Raw genomic sequence first — 17,426 nt, 5'->3', positions numbered from 1 at the left:
TAAACAGAAAACACATGACTCACATTAACATTAACACATGAACTCAATTCTGAAGATTAAAGTAAGATTTCTTCACTTATTGAATGTTATTCATTCATAACAGAATTAATTGACTGAATTCTAAAACACCTCCTGTTAATCTTCACTCACCACAAACAAAAGCATTTCTACTTTATCACTGACTTCAAACTGGTGATGTATAATATCAACTTTTTTATATATATATTATCATTAACTGGATATGAAATACACTACTGTACAAATATATTTTTCTGTACAATATATATACTTTTTTTGTCCACTCATCTTCATTTAAATCTTTCAACAGTGTACTGGCGATTTAATTCAGCGCGAGCAGCACAGCAAAAAATAAATAAATTAGACTCGACGCTGAAACTCCTGCTTCACTGCTGCAGCGTCCGGTGTCAAAGCGCTCATTCGTTAACAGGCACATTGAAAACAGCATGCGGTGTAAAATTTTAGCAGTGCAGAGCTTACAAACTGCAGTTTTGTCGTCAGTCACCCAATTCAGCGTTATTCCACACAAGAGACATCATCTTTACTTTTGATTGACAGGATATAATCGACCCTGATGTAATTGGTTGATGGCCGATACCGATTATTGGCTGATACATCGGTGCATCTCTAGTATTCACTGTGAGTTACAATGAAATATAGCTGCTATAATATCTCAAACAGTCCAACGATCATTTTATTGCACAGATCGGCAAAAATGAATGGCATTGTTTTAAACATTCAGTTTATTTTCCTTACCTTCAGTAAGGTTGCACCTACTCATATGTAAGCTAGTTAAAGCACACCTATTATGGTTTTTCAAATATTACCTTTCATGTAGTGTTACAGAGCTGCTTGCGAACGTAAAAAGTCTGCAAAGCGCACGACAAGCGGCGTTATTGACTCCCAAAAGAAGGAAGCGATTCTGAACAGCTGAAACAAGTCGTTAGTAATTCCAGACTTACTTCCTGTACTAACCTACATAGGTTTGTAACAAAAAGCCCCGCCTCTGGTCTTCATCATCTCTTTGCAAACAGACGGAGCTGAAACCCGCTGACAGTGGTAGACCAATCACAGCAGACTGCGACATCTGACCAATCAGAGTAGAGTATGCTCTCTGAAAGGAGGAGTTTCGACTGAATCCTTTAGAATGGATCATTTAACGAGTCGTTTGTGACACCGGGGAAAAAATGTAATGCTGCCGTTTAAATTATGAGCACATTAAAGTGTTTTTTTGACCTTGGATGCATGTAAATCTATTGTATGAGAACTTTAAAACAAAATTAGGCACGTTTCAAAACCATAATAGGTGTGCTTTAAACTTATTCCATTATATAATGTGAAAATGAATTTAAAACATTTCATCTAAATAATGCTTTCTCCATGTGGAACCTCCAGGACCTGATTTTAGTACAACATGTGATGCATGAGCTCGTTTTAATAAAGGGATTTATTTATTTATTTATTTATTTATTTATCTATCTATCTATCTACCATAACTTTAATTGAAAAAGCTAGTCCACCTATGAACTTAGCTCCACAGTCTACCTCCATGTTTCTGATTTTAGGCTTTTTGCTGTGATAATACCACAGAAATAATCATTCATTTTAATGATTTGATTTATTCTATGCCAAAATCGTGGATCACTTCATTAAAGCTTTTTCAAGTCACTCAGTCGCTTCCATTTTTGTGCTGAAAAAGAGATCTGAATATCTTTATTGCAGTAGCATGTCTATATGGTAAAGCACAGGGATAAAACCACACAGGAAAAAGACTCTGGCCCCATTATTACATGAATGTTTTTAAAATGCATAGTGTAACAAGCTAATTATGACCGTTCAACCCAATGGGATCGAAAACACCAAGTCTTTGACCTTAACGAGAAACAAAAGTAAATATTATAAAAAGTAAAAAAAACCCAAAAAACTTCAATATACATATCAATACATATTTACACTCTCTCTCTCTCTCTCTCTCTCTCTCTCTCTCTCTCTCTCTCTATATATATATATATATATATATATATATTTTCTTCCTATAAGGTCTTTATTACAGCAAAGGTTCACAAATTTTCCCAGCATGCCTTGAGCTCCTGTTTGTGAGACCAATGAGGTCAGGTCAACTACCTAACTAGGTCATAGTTTCAACCTGTTCATTATTCTTCTGAAGTGTGTAAAATGGGCCAAAATTAAAAATATCACATGGAAAAAGAAGATCTGCTGTGTGTTCTTGTGCATATTGAAAAGGCCAAGAGAAATATCACGGGGTTAAAAGTTTGAACGGCAGAGCACGGAACCTTATAATCATACATTAAATCAAGTAGGGCAAGCTTGTAATGGGACAGGTGTGGGAGATTAATTACTGACTTTGAAAGTAGGATTTCAGGAGGGGCTTTTTTTTTTTTTTTTTTTTAATTCTCAGCAGTAGACGGCACTGAAGTTACTAAAAAAATAGCCTTTGCTTTACTCCCTTGGCCTGATTTAAAATTATGGCAAGTTAAAAGAAAGTTAGGAAGACAGTCCTGTGAGGCTCCAGCCAACACAAAACATCAGATGCCTAACTGCTTGTGGTTTTCCCACAGCCACGCGTGATACTTGTTCAGCTTGTGGTCTTCTGGGGTGACCTGAAAAATAAAAAGCACACAAATATGGCAGAGAGCTCTTCTTAGTGTGTGTGTATTCTTGTTTGTGTTTGTGTGTGTGTCTCACCTCTCTCCATTCTCCCACACAGAATATGCGATATGAATCGTTGCCATATTTGCCGATGCCATAGAGCTCACATGGATACCGCCATGATTTGGTGAGGAACTCATCTGCCAAGGAGAGACCCACATAAGAGCTACAAATAAAGGCATCTAAAAAGTTTACATACAGTTTCTGCTATATAATGAGTAAAATACAATGCTTCAAGAGAAATAGGATGTTCTAGACAGATGTTTTAGACAAATCCTTCAAGTCCTTGGTCAGCTATCGTAAAACAGAACAAAAAAAGAATGGATTTAATTTAAACCTCAATAACTTTCAACCAAAATCAGGCTAACCAACGATATCAACTTGGAACTAACATGTTTCATTGGTGGGAAAGTTCAGCACTAGAAAGCTCTATGGTACACATTGTAAATATTGTTGGGGAAAATGAACTGAGTAACGCTCAACCTGATGTTACCATCAACACGCTTCACTGTGAAGAGGGTGATCTCAGGGTGATGAGCAGTACTGGGTTTCACACTACGCATAGTGCTTTGTGCCAAGGCCAAAAAATTTAATTTGGCCTCGTCGGACCAGAGAAACTTTTTCGACATGATTCTCTAGCGTACCTTTTGGCAAAGTCTGTGATATAAGAGGAAGAAAACACTGTTATTGGAAAACGATCGTGTTCAGAGTGCTAAGAGTATATCTCCCTATCACTGATTGTTTTTCTATAACAGTGCGTCGCATCCTGTTTTATTCATTCCATATTGTTTAACCGACAGTGCTTGGTCACAGTACGATGGCTGGCCAGCTGATGTCTAGCAAACTGAGATGCTTGATTTCATGTACAAAATGTCAGTGCTTCTATTTAAACTATTTATTACATTAATATTTGTTCTGCAGTTAATCACTCTGTACTGGATTTTGCTGAGTTTTTCTGTGATTGCTGCGGACAAAAATGCTTGATTTTGCTGGGGCGTTTTTCATAACTTGAAGAGTTTTTGTGCTTTTTTTATGTGTGGAAAACTACTTGAATTGGCAAAATTGCAGTTGCACGAAATTGGTGAATTGTTGAATGAAACGGTTTCGTTCACAGTGATGTTTGTTGGTAAATGAGACCATTTAGCTGTACTCATGTTCAACGCACGTGAATCGAAGAGGGCTTCGGCTGAATGTGCGTTGTGATGACGTCACATGACGCGTCAATGTGCGAAAATTGGCGGTCATTTTGAAAAATTGCAAGCTCCTTCAAATATTGCGGCATTTGCTTGATATTGTGTTCATTTCAGCAAGATCGCAAAATCACTAATCCCCGAGGGGCTGATTAAAGGACTGGTTAAGCTACATTTCAGTTGATTTCTTAATTTTGGGAATGTGTACTTACAAATCTATTTCTTTATTAATGTTTAATTATAAATATCAGAAATGGGATATTTGAATAGATCGTCTCTGTCAAAATGCTTCCAGAATATTAATTAAAATAACCTATTGTAATTCAAGCTCTTTGAACACTGAAGTACTACAAGCACTACTGAATAGTGCAGTACTGTAAACTCTATTTGCTGAATAGTGCAGTATTGTAAACTCAGTACTGTAAACTCTATTTGCTGAATAGTGCAGTATTGTAAACTCTACTGTAAACTCTATTTGCTGAATAGTGCAGTATTGTAAACTCAGTACTGTAAACTCTATTTGCCGAATAGTGCAGTATTGTAAACTCAGTACTGTAAACTCTATTTGCCGAATAGTGCAGTATTGTAAACTCAGTACTGTAAACTCTATTTGCTGAATAGTGCAGTATTGTAAACTCAGTACTGTAAACTCTATTTGCTGAATAGTGCAGTATTGTAAACTCAGTACTGTAAACTTTATTTGCTGAATAGTGCTGTACTACAATTACAGTACTAGAAGCCTGTCACATTTCATATATACAGTTTTATAACCCAATCTGTTTGTTGTAAATCTGTTCTTTGTTAATTAAGCATATACAGTCAGACATCAGATGTACAGTATCTGCATACACTTTGTTCACTCACCGGAGAAGCGGATGAGTGTTTTGGCTCGTAGAGAGTTGAGACCGAGCGGCTGCATGAGATCAGCAACTGGCTTCCAGTCACTGGCACGCGTTACTTCAGCAGATGGGTAACGCTCAAAAAACTGCCACAACACAGGTATTGCCAATTTCCCTACACACACACACACACATAAAATACACATTATACAGTAAATAGATGTACAGGAGACACAATAATACCAAGTGTAGACTTCTAGTGAAAAAATTCATTTCACATGCAACAAATTCTTATTGCAAATTATTCAAAATATCATCATTAGTTTGCCAGAAATTTTACCCATGTTAAAATTTTGTTGGATTAGGATTAACCACCTATGTTATATTAGATAACTAGCTTGCAGTACCAAGTATGTACTGAAAGCTAGTTATCTAAGCTTATACCGCTGTTGAATTCTTGATTCTGATTGGTCAGAAGGTCCAATGGTTGTTCATTAAAACTTGTATGGCCGATGTTCCATGCAACCCAAGCTAATAAAACTCTAACCTGATGAAAATAAAAACTAAAATCTCATTTATAATAAAAATAAAAAGTCTTACAAAAACATTATTGAACAAAGAAAAGCAAATGTAATAGTTTATATGGTGAAAGCTTTCTATAAACACGTTTATTTAACGTCTGGAAGTTGTTTACCGCTAGTTCTGTTGAGGAAGATGGTGGCCACTAGAAGCTTCCATGGGTCATGAAACAAGGTTTCTTGTACCAGATTGAAGGGGGAACGTGGTGGAGTCCACTTCCTGAACGCTTTACGCTTTGGAGGACTGAGACCTGTGACACAGAGTGACGTGGGAAAATGTTGGCTTCCTAACAGTAGTACCATTAACCTCATGATAAAAACAAAAACCCGGTTAATTATTTTCCCATAACTACACATTTACATTTATGGCATTTGGAAGACGTCCTGATCCAGAACGACTTACACTTATCTCATTTATACAACTGAGTAGGTGAGGGTTAAGGGCCTTGCTCAAGGGTCCAGCAGTGGTAGCTTGGCAGTGTTGGGATTTGAACTCACGACCTTCCGATCAGAACGGCAACATTTTAACCACTGAGCACCACCACTGAGCTAGTGCTTTTGTTAATGAGCAGATGATGGGTTTTGCTTTTCAATGCACAGAAATGTTACACTTCTGTCACACTGTTTATTGTTTAGAGTACAAGATGTTCTTCTACATCACTCAGCTCAGCTGCATGTGCTTTCTTCAAGTGTGAACAGAGTCAAACACCTACCATCATTCTTCCTTTTAAAGTATGGACTGGTTCTCCGCTTCTGTGAACGTAAGTTTGTCCCTAAACAAAAACAAACCAGTAAAATAAATGCCATTAAACAACACCACAAATAATCACGTAGACTGAATTTTAAGCCTATTCATCTCAAAAACTTCCTTTAATATTGAAACTGTATTGTGGCACAGATTAATGTCTGTGTGAAAAAGTTTGTGTAGCCTTTGGAAAGACCCGGACATTATCTGAATAAAAACAGTACTTGTAAAACCGTTTAATTGTGCAGTACAGTGCTGTGAAAAAGTGTGTTGATTTCTTTTGTTTTTGTGTATATCTCATACTAAATAGTTTTAGATCTTCAAATGAAATACAACATAAAACAAAGGCAACCTGAGTAAACACACTACATTTTTTAAATGATTTTCACAGCACTGTAGTTTAGGGTGATACTCACCATTTTGTGTGTTTCTGACAGTTGAGCCATTCCCCGAGTTACTTTTTTGGCTGTCACTCACTTCATCGCTTTCTTCTTTCTCCTCCTCTGCTTTATCCTCTCCTTCGCTCTCCGATGCTGCATGCACAATTATGGCAGGCACAGCGGCCAGTCTGTTTTCTCCAACACTGCTGGATGCGTCCACTATTTTGCAATTGACGTCTTTTTGTTCTTCTTCGTCACTCTTTATTTTCTGCACCTGGGCTTCCGTACTGTTCATCTCCTCCACCTGTGTCTCGATCTCTACGTGTTGCATTTCTCCCACAGCTGCCCCAGGTTGATTTTCTGCAGTTTGATTTGTCTGTTGTGCTTTTCTCCTTCCTGTTTTTCGTTTTTTTTGTTGTGGCTTTTCAGAGTTGGATTTTTGAGACTGTGCTTTGATTTTTGTCGTGAAGTCAAAAGCGTCCAGATCCAGATGGACACTTTCCTCAGCAAGCAGGTACTTCTGGAGTTCTGCTTTGGATCTGAAGCGTTTACCCTGAGGACTTTCATGACAGAAAATGTATTTTAGAATTTAAAATATAAATTTTGGACAAAGAGACCAATAAAAAGCAGCTGCTGTAGTTATTGTACTTCAGACTAGATATAGATTGTATTACAGATTTTTTTGCACACTTTATTGTACCACACAGTCCCTCCAGGATTTTGCGATCACAGAAATCAATGCAAAAATCAAGCAAACTCTGCAATATTCATAGGAGCTTGCAAGTTTTCAAAATTACAGCAGGTTTTCCACAGATTTGGGCCAAAACGTGTCATGTGACCATCACAACACGCATTCAGCCAAAGCCGCCTTCATTTACATGCGTCGAACATGAGTACAGCTAAAAGGTCTCAATTACCAACAAACATCACTGCAAAAGCAATTTCATTTTAATTTCAAAAATAGTCTTCCGCAAAAAAGCACAAAAACCTTTGCAAACTGCACTGAAAATTGCGGAAAAAGATGCACCAAAATCAAGCATTTTTGGCCGCAACAATAAAAAAAAGCTGACTACAGATTCTATCATAGATTGTACTATAGATTTCATTTTAAATACATTTTTTAGCCATAAATTTACACACAACAGTGGGCTCTGTCATTGTGACATGGAAGATGTTTGAACCACCAGGCCTTCTCCTAGAGCTGGCTGTCTGGCCAGATTCAATAACGGGCTAGAACATGACCTTACATTACCTGACAATGTAAGTGTCCATTTTGCCTGCTGTCTTGCCCTGCTTTCGTTGTCTTGTCTCTCTCGTCCATCCAGGAGGGAGCGATGTGTCTATCTGTTCAGTACTGGCAGCCATCGTTTGGTCAGCACATTTGTCAGGAATTACTGCTGAGTTTATGAAGCTAGATAATAAATAATAAAACATATTTATATTTTTTTATTTATTTATGAATGCCACATTGTACTTTTTAACCATTTATAGTTACGTGGAATGTTGCGGAACGTCCAGGAGACAAGATTATTCCAATTATCACATACATACTACAGATATGGCAGCTATAACAGTCATTCTCTCACCAGCTCTCTTGAAGATAATAATAATATTATTAATAATAATAATAATAATAATAATAATAATAATAATAAAACACAGCTTGTACCAAGAGCATGCAAATTTCTCTGTCCCAGATATTAAACTAATGTCTCCATACAGAAAACCTCACCGCATCAATGATTATAGATTTTTCTTTGTTAAATAACAACACATATATAAATAACATCATATTTATTTATTAGTCTTAAATTATTGTGGATGGGTATGCCAAGTCTCTGTGAATGGGTTTTTACTATAATAACACATTAGAAGCACATTATTAATCACAGGTGGAGCTACAGTTAGAGCTGCTGTTATGTAAGGAATAACTGACCATGGGTCATTGAATTATTAGAAAAATAATGCACACTGAGGTGGTAATGCGACCATGACCCAAAGCGTGGTAATATAATTAAACGGCCCATCGTTTATTATTCCTTATTATTTCTGGAATAAAACTGTTAAAATTGTCTGTCATTTTGATATTTTTTATTAATTGTAAGTACAGGAAACTTTAATTCGGTCAAGACCTGCCTGGAACTACTTTTTTCCCTTCTTTTTTTCTTTTTTCCAGCGGTGCCTTAGAACATCTGTGAGCCAATCAAAATCAAGTATTAAACAGCGGGGGAGGGGTGGGGGTAATTGTTTATTAATTTATTAATGAATGACACCACGCGTTTTAACAGTTTATAGCTCGATTTAATGTTGTGGAACGTCCGAGAGACGAGTTAGTTCCTGTTCTCATTTACGTTATAGCTGCAATAAACAATCAATCCCTCACCAACCGGTCTGTCTGTCGGTCTCTTTCACACACACACACACACACACACACACACACACACACACACACACACACACACACACACCGCAGTCTGTCATTTTACTGAGAAAACAGAAACATAACCTAGACTGAGAGTGCTTACAACCGACACTCCTTCCATAAATGTGAAATAAAAGTCTAACAAAAGCTTCACCAAATCAAAGATGATAAGAATTGCTTTGTTAAACTATATGTTTTTAAATCCGTTTATTATTAGTCTTAGATTATGTGGCGTGCGTGCCGTACAAGTCCCTGTGTATGAGCTGTTACTATAGAAACACTAACGCGTTAGAACAAGCGCATTAATATGAACCAATCGTCCATATTTACAACCGAAACTTCCTGTGGTGCTGTACGAAAATAGTGCACACCTTCAGGCCAATCAGATTCGAGCATTCACCCTCGCTATGATACAAGCGGAAGAACACACCGCAGTCCAGTCCAGAAAATGTATCAGCAACTGTTTCAACTACTACATCCCCAATAGAGTTTGTTTTGAATCAGTACCCGTGTCTATTTATTGATAAAACACGTCACTTCTGTAAATCACTCTGGACAATAGCGTCTGCCAAATGCCACACATGTAAATAGTCAATGTAAATGAAGTCTTAACAGACACTAATTATATGTCTGCATTGGCGAAATATAATGAAGTAGATCTGACAGCACTTTTTAAATGTTGCTTTATTAGAGTAAACTTACTTTAATGAGTCCAGGAAGTCTAAACTAAACCCAGAAAGCTTTCATTAGAGAACATATCCGCCTTTTTTTTCTTTCAAAACAACACACAGGGTAGCTCTAACTCTTCTTCCTGTAACGTCTGCTTTCATCAAAACAGCTAATGCTGCCATCTACTGAGCGCACTTCAAGTGCTGCTTCCACAAACATATTAAATGACAAAATGCCACCAAAATCCTAATTTAAAGCAATAATAATAATAATAATAATAATAATAATAATAATAATAATAATAATAAAACTCAATCAATAAAAAACAACATATTACTGCTCATGTATGCCCCTTTGATTATATACATACAAATGCATATGAAACAAACAAAAAAAAGGCTATTCTTATTTTGTTTCATGTATAATGTTAAATTACTTTAAGTATACTTCTCTCTGTGCTGCAGTAATACGTGAATTTCCCTCTGAGATGAATAAAGTGATCTGTCGAAAAAGAGAGAGAGAGAGAGAGACAGAAAGAGATATAATATTTGGTCGACTCCCTTTTACAATAATGAAGTGAATTGATTCGGCGGTGTGCTTTTTTCATCTACTCTTTAAAACAAATGCAATCTTATTGAACTATAATGTTAGAGGGAATTCAAATTGTACGCCATAGACTGATTCATGAATCAAACGAACCAAATCTCGAATCGCTCCATTTAAATAAACGCGGAGCCACAGAATCGATTCAGTAAAAATTGAATCATTACGAACTTGGAACCTGGAATTATGAGCTCGGAACAACTCTTATTTTGATATCGGTCGCCATATTGGATCTTTTGGTTTGGTATCCAAGCGTCTGCTCTGCATCTTTATCGCGCTGAAGACCTGTTGATGTTAACACACAAATACATTTGAAGTTACAAGCGACGATGCGAGCTGTTCCCACATGGATAGACAAAGTGCACGACCGAGACAAAGTTGAACAATGGTGGGATTTTCATTTTTATTTGCTGCATGTTGGGGTTTGCATGATGCTCCAATCCCTGAATGTGGTTAGCAACGGCGGTTGCTATGTAAACAGATTTAGCTGGCTGGCTAACAATATTCAGCTAACATTTCCTCGATAAAGTTGGTGCGAAAATCAGTGAACTCGGTGGTCGCTAGATGATATTTTCGCGTGTGCTTCGTAGACCTTTGAAAATATTATAACAGTTATTTACAAGTATAGTCCTGGAGAAAAAAAAAGAGCTAAGCTAGCCAGCCCATGTAACTGTCTGTCGCTGCTGACCATGTAGTGATTTCCTGTAACTCAACAGAGCTTATTCTTAAAAGCCCCACAAACATTTATGATTTACACAGATCAGCAATAACATTAAATCCACTGACATTGATTATCTCACTACAGATTATAACATTGATTATCTCACTACACCTGTCACCTGGGTGGAATATATATATATATATATATATATATATATATATATATATATATATATATATATATATATATATATACATATATACAAGCACATATGATAATGAGTCTTTATTAATCACATATACATTACAGCACAGTGAAATTGTTTTCTTCGCATACCCCAGCATGTCAGGAAACGGGGGTCAGAGCGCAGGGTCAGCCATGATACAGCGCCCCTGGAGCAGAGAGGGTTAAGGGCCTTGCTCAAGGACCCAACAGTGGCAGCCTGGCAGTGCTGGGGCTTGAACCCCTGACCAAGACAAACCCAGTAACCCAGAGCCTTAAATGCCAAGCCACCACTGCCCCACTATATATATATATATATATATATATATATATATATATATATATATATATATATATATATATATATGTATATATATATGTATGTATATGTATATATATATATATATATATATATATATGTGTATGTATATGTATATATGTGTGTGTATATACGCATATACGCAGCGCCTTGTTAGCATTTGTGCTTGGGGGAATTCCCTCAACAAATAAAATGGCCTTCACTTTGCCACAAAAAACTCTAGCTGCAGTGAGCTGTGGGTTGCAACTACTGTAGCATTCGTACACCAATCGTTTATGTAGCTACACAACCCGCCACGGCGGGTCTTACAAGAAGAAACGGAATGAAGAACCTTCTTTAGAAAGCAGTAACCAAATGAAACCTTAATGAACTCAGAACAGAAATGCAAGACAGACACTTTAGTAGATTTTTTTCCAGATGATAAAATTTTTGGTTGTAGTTCACCTCTATTTACCAGCAGGGGCAGTTAGAATCACCTGGAAACCTTCTTGCATACTGAGACTTTCAACAACATCAAGAAGTGACCACATGACCATATAAGATGTAAATACAGCTGTCATGTGGCCATTGTTTGCTGGAACTGTCTTGATAGGACTTGAAAGTGAACCAGTTCAGCCCTCTTGAACCTAGAATCCTTCTTCCGAACTACTTGTTTTTCTACGTTTTCAATCACACCTCTGTCCAAGATGGAACACACTTTTTGAAACAGACAAGCAAACTTGATTGGAGCTGAAACCGGTCATTTTGGTGCCCTGAGAAGGTTGGTGGCCGAAGTATGGAACTGAAATTTGTACCCCAGTTACATTGTCATCACTGGTCTGATGTACACAAGAAGGTATCCAGGTGATTGTCACTGCCCTCGTCTGGTTATGTAGGGGTCGTAGAACCATAGATACATACGTAACTAGTATTATCTAAGGGCTGTGCTGTGTATGCATGTGTGTGTGTAACAGCATTGAGTTATAATTAACATGTTTGTTGTGTTTGTGATCCTTATCCCCTTCTCAGCATTTACGATTTGGCTTTCAAACCTGACGGCACTCAGCTCATAGTAGCAGCCGGAAACAGAGTTCTGGTAGGTGATGCTTTATTTTAGAAAGGATTTTCTTGGTCCCAGTAGTATACATAATTTATAAATTGGTACATTATAAGCCAAGTTGTAGCAAGGTAACGAAGGTAATGGTCCTGTTCCGATATTTTGCAGTATGATCTTTGGTTCCAGTTGAGGTAATAAGTTTATGGTGTTCGGTGTACATTGTTATTATTTTGTTTAAAGATCTTTTTTTTTCATTTACTGCCCTTCAGACGCTAAATAAGATAGTTACATGTTTCCCAGATGACAGAATAATAACAATTTACACCGATCACCCCGTTCAAAAGTTTACATCCCCGTGGCTCTTAATGTATCGTGTTGCTTTCTTGAGCATCAGTGAATGTTTGCACGTCAGATACAGTGCTGTGAAAAAGTATGTGCTGATTTCTTATTTCCTGATTTCCTCTGTTTTTGTGTGCATCTCATACTAAATAGTTTTAGAAATACAACATAAAACAAAAGCAACCTGAGTAAACACACAATACAATTTTTTAATGTATTGTTTGTATGGAAGCAAGAAAGTTATCCAACAACTATCAGCCATGTGAAAAAACAAATTGCCCCCTTAAACTCAAAATCTGTTTGTGCCACCTTCAGAAGCAATAACTGCAACCAAACGCTTCCGATAACTGGAGATCAGTCTTTCACTTACTTCTAGGACTAGGACTTACTCCTATCCTTTGGATCACTGTCTTGCTGCATAATCCAGTTGCGCTTGAGTTTTAATTAACGGACTGAAGACCGGACATTCTCCTTTAGGATTTTCTGGTAGAAAGCAGAATTCATGTTTCCCTCAATTACTCAAGTTGCCCAGGCACTGAGGAATTTTGGAAGGTCAGCCACTTCTGGGAAGGTTCACTACTGTGCTGAGTTTTTCCATTTGGAGATAACGGCTCTCACTGTTGTTCTTTGGAGTCCCAGAGCCTTTGAAATAGCTTCGTAACCCTTTCCAGACTGATATATTTCAGTCACCGTTTTCCTCATCATCTCTGGAATTTCTTTCAATTTTGTCATAGTGTATTACTGGGTAAGAACTTTTAACCAATTTTTCTGAAGAACATTGGGAAGTTCAGGACAAACTAGGGACTCATGAACGACTATCACGAAACATAAAAACGGTTGTTTATCATCCAGGTAACGACACACAGTATTAAGAATCAAACGTATATAAACTTCTGAACTGGTTCATTTGTGTAGATTCAGTTATTATTGTCTCTTGTGGACTAGATGTAAACATCTGTTATGTGAAAAAGTTTATTCAGGGAAGCACTAAATAAAACACAAAATGCAATTTTTATGATCCCGCTTATTTTTTTAATTATTAACATTTTGCAGATTCTGCAAGGAGTGTGTATATTTATGACCTCAAATGTATATGTGTTTATTAATTTGTTAGTTTTTTTTTTAAACAATTAAACACAGTTGAGGCTCAGTGTTTAAATTTTTTTTTTTTTTAAAGTATCGATATGCCAAATGATTAAATGCAGAGGAATTTTATAATAGCAATATTTAATCGTATTCACATTTTGTTTACATTTTTCTTAACAGGTTTATGACACAGCTGATGGAACTCTTATACAGCCACTGAAAGGACATAAAGACACGGTGTACTGTGTGGCCTATGCTAAAGATGGTGCGTGTTTTATTTGCGGATTTTGTATGACAGTTGTTGCTTTTTAAAATGTGCAACGTAACGTGAAGATATGCCAAACCTGCAGTAGAATTTATGTAGTATTAGTCAACAAAATAAAACCCAAATATTATGGGTCACGGTATCTGATTTGTTCACTTTTTGAAAAGGATGACAGATTAGTGCAGCAGCATTGCAAGTATTTAATTATTTGGTTTTAAACTTGTATAATGGTATAACAATGTAGAATTCTTTGTAAATGTATTCCCTACCTATAATCAGCATAAATACAAACTCTCAGCTGTTCTTTTTATCCTGGTATCAATGTGTATTTTTATTATTTAAAAAACAAACGTTTGTGTAGGAAAACGTTTTGCGTCAGGATCCGCAGACAAGAGCATCATCATATGGACCTCTAAACTGGAGGGAATTCTCAAATACACGTGAGTTGATGCCAACAGAAGCCATCTTAAGTATTTACTAATTCAATACTGAAGCATCCAACCATCCAATACAGCATTAGGCACGAAAGAAGTTCACACAGGAGCCATCAGCCAATCAGGGGTTAGCGTGTGAGGGAGTAAACAAATGTGAGGGAGGGAGTTGTTTCATTGGCAAACAAGTGAGAATTTAGTATTATTAATTTAAATATCTGCACCTCACAGCCACAATGACTCTATCCAGTGTGTTGCGTACAACCCTGTCACACACCAGCTGGCATCCTGCTCTTCGGGGGACTTTGGTGAGTGTTCTTGTGCCTCGTGGTGTTTTTTTTTTTTTTTTTTTTTTGGTCATGTTCATGCCAGACATTATGGCTTAACACTGAATGTTCATGTGTGTGTGTTTTGGGATGCAGGTCTTTGGTCCCCAGAGCAGAAATCGGTGTCCAAGCACAAAGTTAGCAGCAAGATCACTTGTTGTGGGTAAGTAGTGACACAGGAAACCCACATGGGCCCGTACGTGCAAAACACATGAATAAACCAAAAACGTAACAGTAAACCAGAAACCCCACAACAAACGTGAAAACACAGAATGAGAAACACGTTAAGATTAATTCAAAACAGGAAAGAACGTCCAACACTCATTACTGATTGGCTACAGAGTACAGTGTTTTGAAAACGAACCACAAGTAATATGCTTATAATGGTTTAAATGTTAAGACACATACAGTAAGTTTCCAAAACGTTTAATTTTACGACACAGACCTTTTTCTTTTCTCACCAGTATTTGTTTAGTGTTTAAGTCCATTGTTATTTGCACAAGTTACATGTACTAGATGTATATTTTCAGCTTGTCCTTGGCTCTTGGAATGGCTCTTGGTAAACGTACCACGTTGATTAATATATTCTTGTCATGAGAGACAAGTTGTGCTTGGCAAAGCTGCTGTTTTATGTATTTGTATTTTTTGTTTACTCAACAGAATTATTAATTAAAAGAAATGATCAGAATACACTGATCAGCCATAACATTAAAATCACTGAGAGGTGACGTGAATTACATTGATTATCTCGTTACGCAGGCACCTGTCACTGGGGTGGGATATATTAGGTAGCAAGTGAATCAGTCAGTTCTCGAAGTTGATGTGTTGGAAGCAGGAAAAATGGGCAGGTGTAAGGATCTGAGTGACTTTGACAAGGGCCAAATTATGATGGCTAGATGACTGGGTCTGAGCATCTCCAAAACGGCAGGCCTTGTGGGCTGTTCCCGGTATGCAGTGGTTAGTACCTAAAAGTGGTCCAAGGAAGGACAACCATTGAACCAGCAGCAGGGTCACGGACACCCATGGCTCAATGATGCACGTGGGGAGGGAAGGCTAGCAACAAGAGTGAAGAGGTTCAGAAGTGCTTTGCAACCTGTGTATGGGGCAGACTGGTCAGAGTGCCATGCTGACTCCTTTCCACTGGCGAAAGTGTCTATAATGGGCACGTGAGCATCAGACCATGGAGCAATGAAAGAAGGTGGCCTGGTCTGATGAATCATGTTTTCCTTCACATCATGTGGACGGCTGGCTCTGTGTGCATCACTTTCCTGGGGCAGTGTGATGCTCTGTGCAATGTTCTGCCTGGAATCCTTGGGTCCTGGCATCTATGTGGATGTTACTTTGAAACGTACCACCTACCAAAACATTGCTGCAGACCAAGTACACCTCTTCATAGCAACGGTATTCCCTAATAGCAGTGGCCTCTTTCAGCTGGATAATGCGCCCTGCTACACTGCAAAAATTGTTCAGGAATGGTTTGAGGAACATGACCAAGGGTTCAAGGTGTTGACTTTGCCTCCAAATTCCCAAGATCTCAATCTGATCGAGCATCTGTGGGGTGTACTGGACAAACAGGACTTAAAGGATCACGTCTTGGTGCTGGATACCACAGCAGACCTTCAGACGTCTTGTGGAGTCCATGTCTCAACGGGTCAGAGCAGTTTTGACGCACAAAAGGGACCTACACAATATTAGTCAGGTGGTTTTAATGTTATGGCTGTTCAGTGTATAGTGTTATTGTTTTAATCCTATGTACCTTTATGTATTCTTGTTGTTATTATTCTCCACTGCAAATCATATTGTCTGAGTTCTGTTGTTTATCTGTGGCCTCAGGTGGACGAACGATGGCCAGTATCTGGCTCTGGGCATGATGAGTGGTGTGGTGAGCATCAGGAACAAGAACGGAGAGGAGAAGGTGAAGATCGAGAGGCCGGGTGGCACGGCATCGCCTATCTGGTCTATCACCTGGAACCCTTCCAAGTAAGACTAACTGACAGAGAAGGAACTACATGTTTTATATTTTGAACCCTTCTAGTTGTCTCTCTTGGGGAAACCCTAAAGGTCAAGGTATAACTGTACAACTGAGTGTTTCCGTATTAGAAAAGGTTCGAAGCAGGAACCTTTTTGGGAACCCTTAAGAACCATTTCTTTCCCTCTTAAAGTGGAACACACTAGAGCCTGTAAGTCTGAGTTCACTATCACCACCACCAGTTTAATGAGTTTACATTCAAGGATTTGACAAATTGACTGAAATTTCTGCATTCATTCCAGTGTGATATTTTTTCATTAGAAACATTCAAATACTATTTTATGTACACATAACAGATTCGAGCATATAAAAAATATATTTTTTAAAAGGGCTGTACGAATATAGCCCTAAGATTTCTATCTGGCCAATCAGTGTAATGCCATGTTCATAACATTTAAAGCTGTATCCAAACATTTTAGTCTCTTTAAAAAGCAACAAAAAAAAACTTCTTTTTAGAACTCATTTAATTTTGTAAAGTATATTTCTTAAGAATTAATACACCGGTATTCACGAATGTAAATAATGATCTTTTGTTTTGTTATTGAAAGCTCTGCAAGACGGATGAAATTAATTAGCTACCGTTTGAATTCATAGCAGA

At 37.5% G+C, this 17,426-nt stretch overlaps 2 protein-coding genes across 5 annotated transcripts in view; one reads left to right on the top strand and one right to left on the bottom strand.

Annotated features, from left to right (window-relative positions):
- Window positions 1–1,537: 1,537 nt before the first annotated feature.
- Window positions 1,538–10,107, bottom strand: mbd4 (methyl-CpG binding domain protein 4). 2 transcript variants are annotated; one of them, XM_017468830.3, is made up of 8 exons: window positions 9,948–10,107; window positions 7,673–7,831; window positions 6,457–6,980; window positions 6,009–6,068; window positions 5,412–5,546; window positions 4,743–4,892; window positions 2,725–2,828; window positions 1,538–2,639 (listed from the first exon to the last, which is right to left on the bottom strand). In XM_017468830.3, exons 2-8 carry the CDS (start codon window positions 7,783–7,785, stop codon window positions 2,565–2,567), a joined length of 1,161 nt encoding a protein of 386 aa, XP_017324319.1. In that variant the 5' UTR covers window positions 7,786–7,831; window positions 9,948–10,107; the 3' UTR covers window positions 1,538–2,564. The 2 variants fall into 2 exon arrangements, with proteins under 2 accessions (XP_017324319.1, XP_017324316.1); XM_017468827.3 differs by lacking the exon at window positions 9,948–10,107 and adding an exon at window positions 9,545–9,693.
- A 229-nt stretch (window positions 10,108–10,336) lies between these two features.
- Window positions 10,337–17,426, top strand: part of ift122 (intraflagellar transport 122 homolog (Chlamydomonas)) — a 48,631-nt gene continuing 41,541 nt past the window's right edge. For 2 of the 3 annotated variants that reach the window (XM_017468968.3, XM_017468967.3), the window contains exons 1-7: window positions 10,338–10,502; window positions 12,325–12,391; window positions 13,958–14,042; window positions 14,404–14,482; window positions 14,705–14,781; window positions 14,896–14,962; window positions 16,633–16,779. In XM_017468968.3, coding sequence (XP_017324457.1) covers window positions 10,444–10,502; window positions 12,325–12,391; window positions 13,958–14,042; window positions 14,404–14,482; window positions 14,705–14,781; window positions 14,896–14,962; window positions 16,633–16,779 — 581 coding nt within the window. In that variant the 5' untranslated portion in view covers window positions 10,338–10,443. Of the gene's footprint in view, window positions 10,503–12,324; window positions 12,392–13,957; window positions 14,043–14,403; window positions 14,483–14,704; window positions 14,782–14,895; window positions 14,963–16,632; window positions 16,780–17,426 lie in introns of all 3 variants that reach the window. The other variant, XM_053680162.1, reaches the window with a different exon arrangement.

Source organism: Ictalurus punctatus, chromosome 5, assembly GCF_001660625.3.
Source record: "Ictalurus punctatus breed USDA103 chromosome 5, Coco_2.0, whole genome shotgun sequence".
NCBI classification, from domain to species: domain Eukaryota; kingdom Metazoa; phylum Chordata; class Actinopteri; order Siluriformes; family Ictaluridae; genus Ictalurus; species Ictalurus punctatus.
The sequence above is the reverse complement of the archived record's forward strand: the minus strand, read 5'-3'. Positions and strand labels throughout refer to the sequence as shown.